Source organism: Periplaneta americana, chromosome 2 (genome assembly GCF_040183065.1).
Source record: "Periplaneta americana isolate PAMFEO1 chromosome 2, P.americana_PAMFEO1_priV1, whole genome shotgun sequence".
Lineage (NCBI taxonomy): Eukaryota > Metazoa > Arthropoda > Insecta > Blattodea > Blattidae > Periplaneta > Periplaneta americana.
This window is the reverse complement of record NC_091118.1, coordinates 87955329-87976371: the sequence shown is the minus strand read 5'-3', so window position 1 is coordinate 87976371 and position 21043 is coordinate 87955329. Positions and strand designations below refer to the sequence as shown.

At 35.0% G+C, this 21043-nt stretch overlaps 1 protein-coding gene across 1 annotated transcript in view; it reads right to left on the bottom strand.

Moving 5' to 3' along the window:
- The window catches only part of LOC138694392 (long-chain fatty acid transport protein 1-like), a 187844-nt gene that overhangs the window by 114134 nt on the left and 52667 nt on the right, over nt 1–21043 (bottom strand). Inside the window, exon 2 of the mRNA XM_069818081.1 lies at nt 5701–5851. Within this exon, the coding sequence (XP_069674182.1) occupies nt 5701–5851 (151 nt within the window). The remainder of the gene's footprint in view (nt 1–5700; nt 5852–21043) is intronic.

Sequence of the window (21043 nt, the reverse complement as noted above, 5' to 3'; positions counted from 1 at the left end):
TCGTATTGGGTTGAGGGAAAACCCCGGAAAAAACCTCAACCAGGTAACTTGCCCCGACCGGGAATCGAACCCGGGCCACCTGGTTTCGCGACTACACGCGCTAACCGTTACTCCACAGGTGTGGACAGCGTCATATATGAAGGACCCTGTAGAGAGGTACAATAAGCGAACAGACAGAAGAAGAAAGAAAGAAATGCAGGAAAGAAGTCGAGGGCAAAATGAAAGTAGAAAATAAAACTGAAGTATAAGAAAGAATAGGGAACTAGAGAGGGAGAGAGGCAGAAAGAAAGCGCAAGAGGAAGAGAGAAATAGATAAAGAGAGTGAAGAAAGGAACAGATGAAGAAATGAAGACACATAAAATGAGTAACGAAAGGAAGAAGAAGGGAAATAGTGGAAAAAAGACGGAGTGAGAAAGAAGTGAAGAAGACAAGAAAGAAAAATAATGAAGATTAAAAAAGAAACGTGAAAATCGCATTGATTCCAGTATTGCTATAATTTGTACTAAATATCGTAATGGTCATTTAAAACATGGAAACTCTTTTCACGCAAGGTGTTTGAAAGGAAGAGTATTGCAGCGTATGCCAACAATTTCCTGTGCTTTTGTACCTTCCGATTTCTTACTAGTCTACTTATGGCTGTAATCAAGGTTCTCCGTTTGCTCTGTCATGTCATAACTTAAAGAAAGCTTTGCATAATTACATGTACACACGAGAGCTTAATCAGCTATTTAAAAACAAATCTCTTGTAGTGACCTTCATACACACTGTGTCATACATAAGTAGAGACCGGAATCTTAGGCCGTGTCTCAAAGCTACATTTTCAGCTGAAGTGAACTAGAAAGTTGTCTAAAAAGTCGGATGTGCCGTCAAAAGTCATGATCCAAAACTACATACTGCATAGCAATCAAGTTCGTAGTAGCTAGTAAACGAAAATGCTTGCTTGATTGATGACTTGTGAAATAATGTAAATATAATGTAGAATAACACTTTAACTTTGAATATTGACATTGTTAGCACCTTCTTCACAATTTTTTAAACATTATTGTAATATATTAGGCCATTATTTTTTTCCATATAACTCACAAGTGCATTAGGACACTACCTTCTTAATTCAGTGCTGCACCGTGATTTCATGGTTTTTAAAAAAATAGTCTATGAAGAAGACCGTGTTTCAAGCATGCATGTCCTAAGCTGCCTAGTGTGAGTTTACAAGTCGCCTAGTTCCTAGTCACTAGTGTCTATTATGAACTTGAGTTTCGAGACACGGCCTAAGCCACTACTCTTTGAAGCTAAGTAAGTTTTATACGGAGTTTGTGCAATGAGTCAATGACTTTAAGAGTAGTGGTGAGTCGTGATGAAAACAGACGACGCGAAGCCCGCATCAAGGAAAGCACACACACATAAAATAACGATTTCAAGAGTATGACTGTGTTGTGCATTGTAAAAGAATAAACATAGCGTTTGCTGTAAACTTTTAACTTAAAATATTACTGTTTCACAGACACTACTCTTAATGAAATGTTTGTTTATTATTATTACAATAAACGCTGTAAAATTTTAACTTAAAATACCAATCTTACTGTAACACAGTTACTGCTCTTAATGAAATGTTTAACCCTACATTACAATAATCTTTGCTGCAACATTTTAACTCAAAATTTTTTAACTCAAAATGTTCTGTTTCATAGGTACCGATTTTAATGAAATGTTTAAGCCTACATTAAATCTTTGTTGTAAAATTTTAATATAAAATGCCGATACAACTGCAACACAGGTACCGCTCTTAATGAAATGTTTAAGCCTATACAATTACTATAACACAGATAGGCCTACTGACTCTGTATAAGTATACTTTTCAATAACATATCTAAAGTGCTTGCCGTCAACTTTGTTGAAAGGAATGTTGACAAGCACATCATTTCACAGAGAACTCTGCAAAATTTGTCTGCTGACACTGAATTATTAGTTGAACGTAGATCATCAGACTAACTTCTTTCTACAAATTTCAAAATGTTTATATGTGTTTTTTTTGCAGTGCTGTTGCAAATATCGCCTTTTAGAACAGATTGTCAGTCTAACATTAATTACACACAATTATGTCGCCACTTACAGACATACAAGTTTGTAATCGGAAAGATCATTTATAGTAACATTGTATTGTCTTCCGAATTTCTCTACCCACGTCTCTACTTTCGTACTTGTTTTAAGCATCTACTGTAAATTTAAACTAGTGCATAATATCATAAAATATTGCTAAACTGAAGTATACTGTACTTGTTTAGGAGTAAGGGATCTATTTTAGAGTGACTCTGTAGTGCGCGTTATTTGTTAAGGTTGTGAACAGTCTGTACTGGAGGGCACGTGCCTATTGTATATCCCGTGCACACTTACACTCATTCCAATGTTATGGGATTAAGTAGAGCTAGGACAAGTAACCACTGAAGAAGAAATCGAGTTACATACGACGCGCATACTATGTGTGACGTCATACGGCACAAAAAAGACTAGGTATGTACAATTTTTGGTACGATAGCAGTACGGACAATAGACAAATAGGTATGGACAGATTAACGTTGTTATGTAGTCACTTCGTGTTTATATTCTATTCTAAGGCTACGTTAAGTTCAACATAACGTGACACCATAGTCTACGTTATTGGGGAAAACTGGTACAAAAAATTCATAGTGAATGGAGAAAATGTCCAATGTAAGTTATGTCATGCATAAATTTGGGACTGTAAACGAAAAGCGTTAGGAAGCAACACTGTAATACTAAAAAAACACAAAGCACTTACTAGGCCTACATCGTCAAGTAATAAAGAAGTGCAAGAAAGTTCAGCCATTCAATCAGATTTCTTTGAAGACTCGAGCCCGGTTCTCACGGTGCTTGTTTCCTTGCATGTTTCCATGCTGGCCAGGAAGCTTGGTGCTATGATGGGTACGCTGCTGGCTCCCGTGTTTGTTACTATGTTCGTTACTGTTCATACGCAGCTGGCTCTTTTCACACTTCAAATTTGAAAAGCATCCGCTGCTTCATCTGTTCTCAACATTCATGATGAAAAACAAACTAAACCGTGTGTGGAAAACAACTAAAGTCCTTAATTAATAATGGTAAATTTTATATTATTATTTATTATTTATTTATTTATCGTAATAATAATAATAATAATAATAATAATAATAATAATAATAATAATAATAATAATAATAATAAATACATTACATATTAATTGTCAATTTTACAACAGGATAGTTACAATATTTACTATATGTCATGGGTTAAGCCGAAGTTGCGCAACCTGACAGGTATTCAAAAAGCAGTTCCATGAACTAGAATGTGATTTTTTAATATTTAAATTTGAATTTTGATATTGTCCGACAGTCTCTGACATGATTAGGGAGAGAGTTCCAGAGGCGTAGAATAGATATGGTGAAAGATGATGAGTAGAAGGATGTTCTGTGTAGAGGAATAGAGAGAAGGTACATGTTCCGGGTTCGAGGTAGTGAAAGGTAAATAAAACGAGATACTAGGTAAGAGGGTGTGGAGGTGTGGATGATTTTAAATAGTAATAAGAGAGAGTTGAAGAATCTTCTTTCTTTAAGTGGACTCCAAGACAATTCTAGTGACGATGTTACATGATCGAATTTTTTAATGTTACAAACGAAACGAACGCAGATATTGTGAACACGCTGTAGTCTATGGGCAAGATCAGTATTTAGATTCGTGAATAGAGAATCGCAATAATCGAAGTGGGGCATGAATAAAGTTTTGATCAGGTTATTTTTAAGGCTGAGAGGTAAAACGTTGATTAAGTGTCTGAGGGAATGAATTATGGAAAAAGTTTTCTTACATATGTAGGTCGCTTGACTTTGAGAATTTAAATTTGAATCTAAATATGCCCCTAAATTTTTTACCGTCTTACTATATGTAATTGTGGTATTATTTATTTTGTATTTGATACAGTGACTAGATCTATTTTGTTTAATGCTCGTTGGTGGCCCATTATTATAGCTTGTGATTTGTCTGGATTTAGTCTGAGTTCAAATTTTTGCGCCCATTGAGCTACAGATGCTAGATCTTCATTAATTCTGATCACAGAGTCATTGATCGTACAAGCTCGGGAATGAATGTAAAGTTGTAAGTCGTCAGCGTATAGGTGGTGTTTAGAATATTTTAAGATCTTTGTTACGTCGTGTATGTAAAGCGTAAAAAGTAATGGCCCAAGAACCGAGCCCTGAGGGATTCCGGCCTTGACAGTACACCAATTGGAAGAAGGATCACCGGCTGATACACATTGTTGGCGTTCGCGAAGGTAGGAATCGAAGCAAGTAATGACACTGCTGAAGTCCGATATTTAATTGCTATTTCTAAGGAACTAAGGAATACAGAAAAAAAAAAAAATTTAGTTACAAAACAACGAACATAGTAACATGGTTTCAGCGGTGATACTATATTGTATAATCATCTTTGGTTGCAGGGTGCAAGCCAACACGAAAAATAGCAACAACCTAATCTGGAAATCCACCATGATAGCTAACAAAGCAGCCACAGGTGGCAAGATTTCCAGTAAGCAAGCACCAAGCTCGTTGGCAAGCACGTAGAACTGCTATCAGCTCTCCCAGAATGCAATCCATCACAGAAACAAGCATCGTGGGAACCGGGCTTTAAAGTAAAATGACGTTAGGCCCTATGTACCAATATACAGTTTTACAAAATAGAAAATCAGGAATTTGAAAACTTAATTAAAAATACACCAAATGAGAGATTCTCACTCAGTGAAAGAACTCTACGAAAATACTATATGCCTAAATGTTATGAAAATATTCTCTCACAAGTACAACAAAGTGTAAGTCCTGATAAAATATTCTATTAATTTCAGAAATTCTTGAAAACGTTAATCACAAAAGTATTGTCGAAAATTTTCAAAATAGTTTAACTTTTTTTATGACCAGAAGGAATTAAAACGAATAATGTACTAATTTTTGCAACAGATGGTGTAAGTTACATATTGAAAGCAGACAAGTAGTTAGCTACTTACACACCCCTGTCTTTAGTTTTACAGGTCCAAGCTACTTGAATTACGTCTTCCACCACACCTTCCAGACAAACTATACTCGCAACGCGCACACATTGCAAGCAATGGATATAGCCTACGTGCTGACTCTATTCATAAGTGAGCAATTGTATACGTTGCACTACTCTTCACTAAGGCCCAAAACGCGGATGTTCATATCGTTTGCTTTATGAAACCAGGATGATAAATTAAACTATTCGTAATGACAACGATCTAAAAAAGCGATTAGGCTACTTGTGAAGGGCTACTAACAATCTAAGTAAGCACGAGATGAAGTTCATAGAATTAATAATAAGAAACATTATTTCGTTACCAATTAATAAATTACAATTTAACGAATTTTTACTGGAATATTTTCCATGGTGCAACTCTGAAATTAAGGATATATGTAGTAGTCAAATGGCATTGGCTAGATAGTTGAATAATTAGTTTAATAAAAATATTTAATTAAATAAAGAATAAAATAATTAAATAAATAAGTAAATAGAGTCCAAAAAATAAATAAACTATTTTAAAGCAGTGTAGATTTTATGTCCACTTTTATATTTCGTATAACAATTCTTATTGATGTGAAGGTACGTGTGTTATGACAAAGCGAACTAAATAAAGGAATTCCATATACTTACATCTGCTACTGTCCATATCTTGTCCCCGAAGTAATAACACGGCTTTTCAGGCTCCCTCTCAACACGTTCTTTGAACAATGTCAGTAGCGTGGTATTGTTCTTATCGAAAACATAATTGCTCCAAATTAGTTTCCCAAATCGGTATATGAGCCTAGAAAAAAGACGATACAATTATTAGTACAAATGTCTCCACTTTCGAGTGGTACTAATTATAAAACGCTGGTCTTCCATTTAGAAGACCGAGTTCGATTCCCAGCCTGATCGTGACAGAATTTGTGGTGGACGAAAGAGACGTTGCAATTTTTGAGTAGCCTACTCCTTTTTCGCCATTTCACTTCACCAAAACGCACCACCTTTCCTTCATTTTATCTATTATTTTCGAGACTTAAAAATAGACTGGGGCGGAGTCTTGCAGGTAATACAGACCTTCGAAGCTGATATGGTTGGGCCAATATGAGCTTAAGTGCATTTTACTAATAATGATTCATGCCTGGTCAGACCCTCGGAAAACCAGACACAATGGTGACAGCAAGATTAAAGCAAGATGGGACATAAGAAAAGATATATAATAACATTATGAGACAAGATAAATTATTCATGTGGTATGGTGAAGTATGGTAAGATAAAGCAGTGAATGGTGAGATAGTGAAGCAAAAATTATGGTACGGTGAAGTAAGGTGAGAAAAATAATAAATGAAATAATTGAAAAGCTTACGACAAACGCATAGGTTTTGAAAGCGTACATAGAAATTTAAATGTTTTATTAACTTCATCATCATCATCATCATCATCATCATCATCATCATCATCATAACATCCTAGACTAGTGGTAGAAATAGCAGCAGCAATAGTGATAGAAATAGTAGCAGCAGTAGTGGTGGTAGAAGCAGCAGCAGTAGTAAAATAACAGCAGCAGTAGTAGAAATAGCAGAAGTATGGTGGTAGAAACAGCAGCAGTAGTAAAATAACAGCGGATTTCCACAATAGCAGAGCAGCAGCAGTAGTGGTGGTGGTATAAGTAGTAGCAGCAGTAATAGTAGTGGTAGAAGTAGCAGTAGCAGTAGTAGAAATAGCAGCAGTATGGTGGTAGAAGCAGCAGCGGTAGTAAAATAACAGCAGGAGTAATGGTGGAAATAGCAGCAGCAGGAGCAGTAGTGGTGGTAGAAGTAGTAGTGGTAGAAGTAGAAGTAGCAGCAGAAGTAGTAGTAGAAATAGCAGCAGCAGCAGTGATGGTAGAAGTAGCAGGAGCAGTAGTGGTGGAAACAGCAGAAACAGCAGTGGTAGAAAAATCTGCAGCAGTAATCATAGAAATAGCAGCAGCAATCGTAATAGTGATGGTAGAAGTAACAGCAGCAGCTGTTGTAAAATAACAGCAGTAGTAGAAATAGTAGCAGTTGTATTATTAGTAGAAATAGTAGCAGTTGTATTATTAGTAGAAATAGCAGTAGTATTAGCAGAAATAGCAATAGTGCAGTTGAAATAGTACCAGTAGTAGTGGTATTAGCAGACGTATCAGTAGGAAAAGTGATAATTATTTTGTGTAACGACGCTTTAAATTGTAGAGGTAATTCAGCGTTAAAATTCAACGTGAGTGAGAAAGGCCAACAAATGGCGCCCTCTATCAGGGACAGGGTTCCTTTGTATGCTGTAAACTTATGACACGGGGCCCTCAGCTTTACTTCTCTCCGGAGGAAGACATGCTAAAAATTTTATTGCCCTCGCCAAGGTTTGTATCCGCTGGCCTTTAGGTTCCAACGGTCAGTATAGTAACCGCGAGATCACCGAGGACGACTGAGATCATAGTACAATAGGAACTGTGGACACTGCGGTATGCGAGAAGATCTCTTGCACAAGCACTGTGCATCACAAACTGTGGGATACAGCTATCCAGGGGCAAGGTAATGGTTACGTAAGGTAAACAAAACAAGGCTGAATTAACATTATCTCTCCTCGCTTATGTTGCAGCAGGCCTTTTTGAAGACAATTGTCTTTTACAAATGAGTAATGGCAGCAGCACGTAAGACGTATCTGCAATATTTATTTGTTTCACACGTGATAGGATTGAGTATGATCCTTCAACATTTACAAATCTGAAAGTTCCCTTTCCTGAACTTTACATTTTTTCATTGTCTGGTTTGTGTTTAACTGTTCGTGGCCAGTGTGGATATTCCTGAAGAGGTGGGTGAAAGAGTGAATGGTTTTAGAAAAAAAAAATGCCTCTTATCATGCAGATTAATTGAAGTTTCAGAATACAAATACTCGAGGGAACAAAAAAAAAAAAATAAAAAATAAAATTGTGACTTTTGAAAATTCAGGGACCTTTTAATAAGGAAATCCTCCGCTCTGCGGGATCTTCGAGACCATCGCACCGCTACTGCTGTCCTTCTCAAATTCCATCCCCTCCTAACCATGATATAACTTCAATCTAAAGAAGAGGCACTGGTAACCGAATCACATAGGCTAGATAAAGAGTGTTTCATAATGTATATAGGAAATGCTGCATATTAATTAGTTCTTTTGTGTTCGGTCTCGCCAATTGAAGTCATTTAAGCTTTATTGAAGCATTAAATTACATTAAATACTCATAACTAGAGCTCGGATTTTTTTGATAATAGAAGTTAATATTCCCCATGGATTGTGGGTCCCTATCACCACGGCATGGCACGTCCTCAGATTGCGGACAGAGAAGACGGCCTCCAGATATGGAAGGTCTGCGAATCTATTGAATAAACAGTCGTGGACAGCTGATAAGGGATGGTCCTCCAGCTTAGGGGTTGAGCGAAGGGCTAACAACCCATCACCGTAAAAATAGCTTGTTACGAATCCATACAATAAGCCTCGGAATAGGACTGATTCTCTGGCACGACCACAGCAAAGGAATAAGGTTACGAGATTTGGAACTTGGAACGTTACATGGGAACGGCATAACACAAATAGGAGATTACTTGTTCTATTATAGGAAAGGAAACAATAACCACCAATTAGGAACAGGATTCTTTGTTCATAAAAGAATAAAATCAGCAGTAAAAAGGTCGAATTTATCAGCGACAGGTTATCATATTCAGTACTTATGGGTAGATGGTGCGATATCGTAGTTATAAATGCTCACGCCCCTACAGAAGAGAAAGACGACCATATAAAGGATAGCTTCTACGAGGAATTGAAACATACTTTTGATCAGTTATCTAGATGTCACATGAAAATTTTATTGGGAGATTTCAACGCTGAAGTAGGGAGGGAGAATATTTTTAAACCGACTATTGGAAAAGAGAGCCTACACGTAAATATTAATGACAATGGAGTTAGGTTAGTCAACTCTGCGACATCAAAAAATTTAATTGTCAAAAGTACAACATGCCTCCAAAAGGATATACATAAATATAATTGGGCTTTTCCAGATAGAATAACACACAACCAAATAGATCACATTTTGATAGATAATCTGAGACATACTAGTATAGCAGACATTCGAATTTTCAGGGGAGCAGACTGTAATTCTGACCATTACTTGGTAATTGGAGAATTAAGAGAAAGACTATCACTAGCCAAGCGAGTAGAGCAACAAGTTAATGTTAGTAAATTCAATAGTCTGAAATTAAAGGACGAGGCAACTAACCAACATTATCAGGTCGAAATTTCGAATAGGTTTGCCACTTTAGGAAGTTACGACGAAGTTGAAAAGAGTTAGATATTAGGCTAATAGCGTGTGGGAAAATATCAGAGATAGTATCAAAATTGCAGCTGAGCAGAGCATAGGTTATTATGAAACTAAGAAAAAGAAACCGTGGTTTGATGAAGGTTGTTGCATGATAGTAGAAAGAAGGAAACAGGCAATATTGAAATTCTTACAGGATCCAGTTGAGGAGAATAGAGATAATTATTTCAATGAAAGACGGGAAGCAAGTCGTACACTTAGGAATAAAAAGAGAGGTTACTTGAAGGAAAACCTGAATGAAGTAGAAACAATAGTAAGAATAAAAACACTCGAGTTTTATATAAGGGTATAAAGGAATTTAAGAATGGGTAAACGTGATCAAGGATGAGAATGGTGACTTGCTTGCAGACTCTCATTCAATCCTGAACAGATGGAAAAACTATTTTGGCAACTACTAAATGTACATAGACCAATTAATAGAAATGATCGGGACGAAATTCAAATACACACTGCTGAGCCACTTATACCCGAATCCACACTTTCTGAAGTCGAAATTGCGATAGAAAATCTGATAAATTATAAGTCTCCAGGTATCCTTCAAATTCCAGCAGAATTAATACAAGAGGGTGGAAGCGCATTATCTAGCGAAATTTATAAGCTTGTACTTGCTATTTGGATAAAGGAAATTGTACCAGAACAATGGAAGGAGTCCATAATCGTACCTATCTCTAAGAAGGAGGACAAGACTAACTGTAGTAACTTTCGAGGAATATCACTTTGTTGACATCGTACAACATTTTGTCCAATATTCTTCTGAGAAGATTAACTCCATATGTAGATGAAATTATTGGGGATCATCAATGTGGTTTTAGACGTAAAAGATCAACTACTGATCATATATTTTGTATTCGTCAGATAATGGAGAAAAATGGGAGTATAAGGGTACAGTGCATCAGTTATTTATAGATCTCAAAAAGGCACATGACTCGGTTAAGAGAGAAGTTTTATATGATATTCTTATTGCATTTGGTATTCCCAAGAAACTAGTTCGATTAATTAAAATGTGTCTCAGTGAAACGTACAGCAGAGTCCGTATAGGTCAGTTTCTGTCAGATGCGTTTCCAATACACTGTGGGCTAAAGCAAGGAGATGCACTATCGCCTTTACTTTTTAACTTTGCTCTAGAGTATGCCATTAGGAAAGTTCAGGATAACAGAGAGGGTTTGGAATTGAACGGGTTACATCAGCTGCTTGTCTATGCAGATGACGTGAATATGTTAGGAAAAAATCCACAAACGATTACTTGAAGCAAGTAAAGAGATAGGTTTGGAAGTAAAACCCGAAAATACTAAGTATATGATTATGTCTCGTGACGAGAATATTGTACGAAATGGAAATATATCCTTTGAAGAGGTGGAAAAATTCAAATACCTGGGAGCAACAGTAACAAATATAAATGACACTCGGGAGGAAATTAAACGCAGAATAAATATGGGAAATACCTGTTATAATTCGGTTGAAAAGCTTTTATCATCCAGTCTGCTGTCAAAAAATCTGAACGTTAGAATTTATAAAACAATTATATTACCGGTTGTTCTTTATGGTTGTGAAACTTGGACTCTCACTTTGAGAAAGGAACATAGGTTAAGGGTGTTTGAGAATAAGGTGGTTAGGAAAATATTTGGGACTAAGAGGGAAGAAGTTACAGGAGAATGGAGAAAGTTACACAACACAGAACTGTACGCATTGTATTCTTCACCTGACATAATTAGGAACATTAAATCCAGACGTTTGAGATTGGTAGGGCATGTAGCACGTATGGGCGAATCCAGAAATGCATATAGAGTGTTAGTTGGGAGGCAGGAGGGAAAAAGACCTTTGGGGAGGCCGAGACGTAGATGGGAAGATAATATTAAAATTGATTTGAGTGAGGTGGGATATAATGGTAGAGACTGGATTAATCTTGCTCAGAATAGGGAGCAATAGTGTGCTTATGTGAGGGCGGCAATGAACCTCCGGGTTCCTTAAAAGCCAGTAAGTAAGTAAGTAAGTAAGTAAGTAAGTAAGTAAGTAAGTAAGTAAATAAGTAAGTAAATAAGTAAGTAAGTAAGTAGTATTATTAGTATTTATTGTTACATGTAATTCATAACATCGACTATTACTAATAAGTAATAACCAGACATCGGATTCTAGGGCAAATGCCTATTTTGTTTCTTTAGGAGAAAAGTAAAAATAATTATTAATATTTGTGTTTCATGGAAATTGAAAGGTATTCAAAGAGTTTTATAGTGCCCTAAAATGCCCTAAAACGGTTATTAGAGCCTAATTTGTTAATATTCGCCTAAAAATGCCTAACTCACTGTAAAGTTTCGCATTTTACTCTTACTTTTTATAATTTATACATGCATTCACTGCGAAATTTAAGGCATTTCAAAAGTGGAAAGTTTGCTTCACACCGGCCATGAAACCATTGATAAAGGAAACAAAATGTTTTGAATCTCACGACACTCGCAATAGATTTCACCGAATTTAACATGTTTGGAGGCATAAATGCCGACAAAGAACCAACCTTAGTTTTGAAGCAGGCAACAATCACAACATGTGCTGCTACCGATTCAGAGATATACTATACTATAAAAATGACTGTTTTCGGTCTGAAACCGATTAGCTGTACTGCCCTTCAGAGTGTCATAAAATCACAATTTTTGGAGAAAGAGTGTTTTTGAAATATTTATGAAAAGTCGTAAAACTGCGAATTAGTAGGGTAAACCGTTACAAAATATTTAAAAGAATGGCCCTCCTAGTGTTAACACTACCAGGAAATGCAACAATAAGTGGAACTTTGTATTTGTCCAATTGAATCTCAATAACAATGGTTTATTTGAATGCTCGTTAACAGTTGCTTTTTCCCTCACCTTATTTGTGTTGAGAAGTTTTGAGCGGTAGGATGTTTTCCTGTGAAGTTTAAGGCGATAATGCCGAAAAATATAAGTGCAAAATCTACATTGATCCGGCAATGGCTAACAGAATATTCAGAATTCACTTATGATGGAAAAATAATATTCTGCAAGATTTGTAGCAAACAGGTATGTAACAATAGTTGAAATATATAAATTCTATTAATTTTAATGAGTAGGCCTATAATACTTATACATTGACTGAGCTATCCTGAGGTATAATTCTTTTTAAGACAACTACACTTTAACCTTTTAAATTCCGATAGTTAAAGTATTTGCAGGTCATTAAAATTTTGATTGTTCGAACCCACTAACTTTGTGATAGAAATACGGCAATACAACAATTAGGATTTTATTTTAATTCAGTCTACTTTACATTTTCAGATTTCGCAAGAAAAGAAGTGCCACCTAAAGCAGCATGTGCAAGGAGCGGCTCATAAGGCTAAAGCTCAGCAGAAAAATCAACTGCAACAAACTTTACTAACACAGCCTACTTCATCCAATCTCAGCAGCAATTTCTATGCTGATTTAACCAGAGCGTTTGTTGCTGCTAACATTCCCTGGAATACAATTGAAAATCCGGCTTTAAGACAGTTTTTACAAAAATACTGCAAACAAAATATCCCATCTGAGTCGACCCTAAGAAAAAATTACTTAGACAGAATATACAATGAAACTTTAGCTTCCATTCGGGAGGATATAGGTGATTCTTACATATGGGTCTCTGTGGATGAAACCTCAGATCCTATGAATAGGTATATAGCAAATATGGTAGTAGGAAAACTTAGTCCTGATGGACCTTCGATTCCACACCTCGTATGTGTTAAGGAACTTTCGAAAGTGAATAGCCAAGCCATTGCTTATTTTGTAAATAAAGGCCTACAGTCTTTATACTCAGGTAATATAGACGATTCTAAAGTTCTGTTGTTTTGTACTGATGCTGCCTCATACATGGTTGCTGCAGCTCCACTTCTTAAAACATTTTATCCTAACCTCACGCATGTAACCTGTCTAGCACATGGCCTTCACAGGGTTTCTGAAACAATCCGGAATGAATTTCCTCTTGTCAATTCGTTTATTTCTAACACAAAAAAAATGTTTTTGTAAAGCCCCATCCAGGATTTCAATATTCAGAGAGAACTTTCCAGATATCCCACTCCCACCTCAGCCGGTTGTTATACGATGGGGAACCTGGATTCAGTCAGTGGTGTATTATTCTAAGTATTTTAAAGAAGTGGTCACAGTTATTGATAAATTACCTGAAACTTATAGTGCAGCGTGTGTGAAAGCAGTGAAAGATTGTCTGAATGACTCACGAGTGAAAAACGATATTGCCTACATAACATCAAACTTTTCTTTCATACCTGCAAGCATTGAACAATTAGAACGTGAAAAACAATCTCTTTGTAGCCAAATAGCAATAGTAAAGGAAGCTCAAGTGAACATACATTCTGCTTTGGGCGAAACTGGGAAAAAAGTTAAAAATAAGTGGGACAACGTATTAAATAAGAATGTAGGATTTTCATTGTTGGAAAAAGTATCAAGAGTGATATCGGGGGAAAATGTAAATGTTCCAGTCAGTATTGATGTTTCTATTGTACCTAATTTAAAATTTGCGCCTCTCACATCAGTTTCGGTTGAAAGAAGTTTTTCTGCTTTCAAAATGATTCTCAGTGACAAAAGGCAAAGGTTAACAGTGGAGAATTTAGAAAAAATTCTGGTGGTGTACTGTGCAGATAATTATAATAAAGTCTGAGGATGGAACTGAATTTCAATAACTTAAAATGAGTAATCTTGATATCAATAATCATTATTTCACTAGTTTCAATATATTAAATTTGTGCAGCTCTGTTTATAAATATAATATAGTATTCTTTTTTAATGTTTAAACATACTTTTTTGTGCGTATTTTAGTGTATAACTAAAAATTTCAGTGAAAGAAATAAGTATGATACCTTGATGTGCCTAAAATGCCTATTTTCATTAAAATAGAGCCTAATTTTACAAATTTTGAGCTTATTTTAGGCGCCTAAAACTGCAATTTTTAGTGCCTAAAATCCGATGTCTACTAATAACCATAATTTTTGTTTTGTATCAAGTTTCGGTCCAAATTCAGCACAATAAATAAACACGCATTCTGAAAATGATAAGGTATCTTGTTCGTTGTCAGCTATTGGGATGGTATCGTCGGTATATCTTGAATTATTTACATTTTCACCATTAACTTTAATAGCATTTTGCACACCTTTTGGAGATTTTTAATAGCTATTTTCGTAAGAAATGTGGGTGTTTTATGCACGAGACATGAAGATTGTTCACCGAGACGTGTTGAACATAAACATTTTGTATACTAGTTCTAAAGTAGTTATTTTAGTAAAGAAAAATTGAATAATTTTCTGTATAACTGTCATATTAACAGTGACCCTTTATGAGTAATAGTCATATCGATTGCTAGGGAGTTCCTTACAAAAGAATAATCCATTTAACTCATTTGAGACACGCTATTGAAAGTGAAGCTCGTGAAAAATAACTGAGAAGATTATCTTAAAAATGGGTGATTCAGAGAATTATTAAACTGAAAATGCACCGGAAGCTGTCTGTTTACACTGATCCCACAAAAGCCCAGGAAGTTATTAATATAATTTACGAAGATTTGGAAGTTGGTGTAAAGAGAAACAAATTCTTGCTATTACAGCTGAATTTGGCTGGCTTTTCGAGGGTTGGTCCAGAACTTACAGACTTACATTATGGGTGGAAATCCGAAGTTGAGAACTAAGCCATTCTGCCTCAGTCCTGACAGAGCCAGGTCCCGTCCTCCGACGAGTAGGCTTAAGTGATAAGCCCCAAGCCCTCCCTTTATCAGCATCGGAAAGCAGTAGGCCTACTACTCCCCCCTCAAGACTTCATTCTGCCTACTTTTACTATTTCAGATGATAGATGAAATGAAAGAAATGTGGAGTGTATTGGTGGAATGATAAAGGGAAACGGGAGTATCCCGAAAAAAGAAAACCTTCTGCGACATCTGCTTTGTCCGACATAAATTTCATCACGATCTGGCGGGATCGAACCTAGGCCACATGAATGGATGACCAGAGCGCTTGCGCTTAAGCCACAGTCGCGGCAGGGTTACGAGTATTTCCAGCACCAATATTAAGAGAAAGATGGAAATGTTGAGAAAATTGTGTACACAAATAATAGTCTTATATAAGGGGAGACTCCACTGAAAATCATGAAAATTGTTCAAAAAAATTTATTGCCAATTTCACTTCTTCAGAATGTATATTTTCATACTCCAAATGGATTTAGTACAATTCCGATTACAAATTTAATATGTTTATTTTTTTTTAATTAAGGCTGTAAGCGAGCGTGGCATCTAAAGATACTGTCAAAATTATTTTTTCATCAAAGAATTCTTTTCTACAAATTTCTGATTACAAATCTAGTAACTTTTTGTTCTAAAGTTGGCTCCCTGAAGTTACTAGATGAATGTAGCGGAGGAAAATTTTAATAAGTATGTGTTACATAAATATTCATTTTACTTTCAAATCCATTTTTCCCTAAGTTTATTTTTCTTGATTCAACACCAACTTTTTATGCCAAATATTAATCAATCTGGATGAAGTTTTTACTATTTATGAGGTAGCTGCATGTTTCTATGCATTTATTTTGTAATAAATGCTGCTAGTTTATTTTATTAACATTTTTTTCATCAATTATAGAAAAAAATAACATTTCTCAAAATTTAAAAAACAATTTTCATATTCTATAAAATTAATGCATTAAAATGTTTCTCTGTGTCTTATGAATGCAACAAACAAAAAGGAAGCTTAAAAACTGAGATGATCTACTAAAATCCTGGGTTAGAAGATATTAAAAAAGATAGAAAATAAAAAATAAAAAAAAAACATTTGGGAGTTAAAAATTTGGATTTTGTTAGTCCTTTACATAGTAAACATGCTCTCAAAATTTGGTTGAAAATATGATTAGAAAACAAGTTGATATTTTTAGTGGAGTGTCCCCTTAAGTGGAGAAAAGATTTCAGAGATGCCCCTTCTGCGTGGGGATTTGAATCACCTTTGGGATTGCCTTCAGGAAACTGCAAGATGCTTCTGAATCTCTGAATTAAAGAAGTTCTTGTAACTTGAATACACACTACAATTTAAGACCTCTCCTGGCGCCACACAAACATGATCATCCTATCATATCATTGGGGTAATATAACTCCGCCTTCCGGGCGCCCCAATCTCAGACACTGCCACTGCCAAGAGACAAGACCAGAAATATCGAAAGAAACCTGATGACAAGACACAAAATAAATATCTTATAGGTGATGAAGTACATTGGATAATTAATGTGCCCTGTGCCCTGTACTTTATGGTTCACAAGAAGAAACTGATAACTGTCTAATAAAATAACGACCTGGTACTACGAGTCTGAGGGGTTGCATCAACTGACCCAGCTCTGGCCGGATTCGACAAGTACGGAGGTACTCGTTAGTTCATTCCTACCATTTTGAACAAGTGTACATTTGAAGTTTATTTGTAAGCCAGTCCCTAGAACGACAATGAGGGACAGAAAACAAAAAAAAGTAAAAAAAAAAACGATAGTGTACAGAATAAAATATATAACAATAAAGGAAACACAAGAAAAGAAAAACAAAAAGTTAGGAAAAATGAAAGAAGAAGGAACAAGGGAAATGTCTGAGATAAAGGAAAATATGAACAGAAGAAAAGAAAAGAGTAAAGAAATACAGTAAAAGTTTTTTTTAACAAGGGAAATGAATGATAATTTGTACATCTGCAGGCCTACTATCTACAGTTTCCAACATGTGAACAACGCTCATAAACAAACATAATATGACTTTTTATCTTTTTTATGATACATGACCTCATTGGTTATCTATTATAAATGTTATGAAGTACACTGACCACAATATTCAAAGTTCGAAGGCCAAAATGGAAACATTTAGGTTCAATTGAACCCATCCCCCATATCCAATGTCACCATCTGACCCTAAAACCACCTACCACTATCTGCTCTCAGACGGACATTGTTAAGATTCCATCTACACAGAAATTTCAGTCGAAGCCAAGAAATGGATACAAATTTCTCATTATACTACTGTCTAACTTGTGGATTTTTTTCGAATTGCTAAAAAATCTTCATTGCAGCACGTTGATAAACGTATGGAACTGTTCTGAGTGGGGTGAGGCCAAGACTTAGAAACTTCCAGAAGAGTACAAGTTTTTAATATAGCGTCCTTGTTTTTTCAATGCCGCATATATGCAAGAAGTGAGTCACGAAAATTATATGTTATGTTTTCTCTTTATAATTATACATTTTACTCGTTTTGCAACGAGTCAGTTCCTTTATCATGTTGTGATAGATCAGGTTCTTGAACTATCATTCAAAAGACAGATATAAATGAAATCACTTAACATGCATCCAAATTAGATTAACTTTCTATTTCTGGATTGTACTCGTATGCGAAAAACCTTTTTATAATTCCAAAAATAAAATATTTGATTTGTTATATAAAACACTGTTTAAGTAGACATATACAATTAATTTCACACATATTTAATATAAACGAGCACGTATATTGTAATGATTCCTATTTAAAAAATATACATTAAAACGTTACATGAAGTTTAAATACATCGTACCTTATTTCAGTGGTTCTGTGAGACGTAACAAATAGGTTACGACGAGACATGCTAATCCTTGAACAATCCTTCGCTTTCTCCTATATAATCGAAATGGTGTATCCTGAGGGATTTAAAGACTTAGAATATTCGCAAAGAAAAGTATAAGGAATTTTGTGTGCAATAATTAATTTCTTACAGAGAATATGTTTTTAGTAAGTAAAAACTTTACAGACCCATTTCCATTTTTTTCCACACAATGTAAAACAAAAATCATGAAGAAAATCTTTGAAATTGACTGGGACTAAATCATCATTGCGTGTTTCTAAATTCAAATAAGCATCCATCGACTCTTTTTCCCAAAATAATTATATTGCAAGTGAATTACTGATTTGCATAAACACCCAGTAATAGAGAGAAAAACTTGACGCCTATGAAATTTAAATTCTTAAAAAAAAAAAACAAACAAAAAACAACTGGATATACTAATATGGACAGAAAAATACAATCTCCAGCAATTAAAAATTAAATGGAGAAAATCATAATGTTTTGGATGGAAGGTGTTAGAATGCATAAAATTATAAATTACAAATCTAATGGAAAATCATTATTGGAAAACCTAAATGTGTGAATTAAAACGAATCACTAAACGAGAATAAAGATAAGAAGGAGAATAAGGACATGAACAATTTGTTAGTCATTTTGAAAGTTAAATTGAAGTTATCACTCGAATATGATTACCATTTATAAATTTATAAAATCTTATATTTACTGATCTTTAATATCTCTGCTGTAAAGTAAGTTACTTTTTATAATGCAAAGATTGAGTACAAAAAGGATTAAGCATACGAAGTATTTAACATTATTTATGTAAATTTGAGTCAACTTGAGGAAGAATATTGAATTAGTCTGCTATCTTGGACATTTGCACAGTGATAAATAAGTGTCTTCATTAAACACCTAGCCAGGATCTCGCGAATGAAGGGTGACTATGGAGGTTTGGTAGAATAATGATAATGGTTAGGAGAAACAGGAGAACCCCGAGTAAAATACTTCTGCACCTGCTTTGTCCATCACAGATTTCACCCTGACCAAGTGGCGATCGAAACCGGTTAGCCACAGTGAACGCAGAGGCTAATCACTATGCCAGGGTCGAACTTTGTTTAGTGATAAAAGTGCGATACAAACTTTATTGCGAATATCTAAATATAAAACTAACAATCGGAACAGTGATTTCGTTGAGTGTTCATCAAGGCACAAACACTTTCCTGTGAAAAACTCTAGGTTCACATGTCGTCTGTAAACTAAAAATTCTTCACTTTGACGTAAGAGATTAAAATGTGTAATTATTTTACACAATCTGTAATTAATAAAATCGCCACTATGCCGTTATCTGGCCATTTTGCACCGTTTATCATGTGCTTTTCGAATAAAAGGGGAACAATATTGACTTTTCACGGGCTGCAGCACTGCAGTACAGAAATAATGGGGCAGTGTCGTCACGGCATGCATTGTCACGCGACCGAGATATTGCTCACGCACACAGAATGACCTCATCATAGACGCCATGTTTAACACAATAAGTATTTTCTCTGCAAAATTGGGCGGCAGTACATTGTACAGTGTGATTATTTCCTCATGATCTCTTCCCGGCAGACTACACAAACATACCGAATGGCCACGAAGAAAGAATTGTATTGTATCCCTGATCATAAAATAGAATTTCGCGTAAAATTCAACACATGGCAGGTATTTATTATTATTATTATTATTATTATTATTATTATTATTATCAGTATTATTATCATTATTATTGCTGCTGCTGCAGCTACTGCTATTATTATTATTATTATTATTATTATTATGTTTCTTTTTTTTCAAGTTTGCAAATCCGTTTGAAGATCTTCGTATACCAAGCCAAGGATTAGGTATTTTTATTTTACCTGTTACGAATGAATTATTATTATTATTATTATTATTATTATTATTATATTAAATACCTAATGTTTAATGGCTGGGAGCATTAACGTTAATAAATCAACCACTACAGAATATTCAAAACCACTATAACAATCCTTAATATATGCTCCATTCTAAGTTTTACTTCATATGCTTCAGAAGTGTCATTTATTGAAGCTGAAAATGTTCACAGCATTTTGTGTACTTTTGATATTAACCCATTAACGGAATTGATTATAGGTATAATATTTTCAGTTTGCAAACAGCACAAATATGAAGGTTCATGAACCAGTTACAATGCAGAGTTCTACAAATCAGTAAACTTGTAATACCTCTGAGTGTAGTTATTTAGTTCCTTAATTAACATTAGATACATAATTACGAGTAGCGGTACTCCATGGTCTTGTGGTTATCATGGCCTCAGATCAAAACTTGCATCACATGAAAAGCACAGGACAAGGACCATACAGCCAGTAACTATAAGAGGAGAAAGATTTTCATTTTGTTTGCTTTTCTCAAACTGTGATCCGCGGACTACAAGTGGTCCTCGAGATCTGCCTTTGTGGTTCTCTGAAACTGAACATGTATATAGTAAAACCGAGTATTTGTCCGGGAAACACGGGAAAAAAGCCACTCTATAATTGAGAACCACAAAGTGACATGATTTCCCTTGCAAAAGTTTTCTTTCATAGAAGCATGTTCAACACTGTTGTCGCCTTATGGAGTTTGGAAATTCCATGCAGCTAGCATCTATCTCTTTCTCTCCCAGGATTGAAATTTTTATGAAAATTATGACACTCAGGGCTTCATTTAGGCAGGAGCCTATGGTGCCTATGCTCAGGGCCTCAAGATTCTGGGGGGCTAAAAATCCAGGAACAAAATTTTTTTTTTAATGAATTATACGAATGAAATAGACAACTTTGCCAACTGAAAATTACAATTGAGGAAATAAGTAATTACGTAATGAATTATTATGTTAGAAAACATAAAAAATTACTTTATTGTTTTAAGTTTAGAGTTATAAGTTGATTGCGGAGTTTAATGTGTTCAACTTAAAGTTGGTTACCATTTACAGTTTATTCAAATTGTAACAGTAGGTCTATTTAAATAATTAATAAAGAATTCAG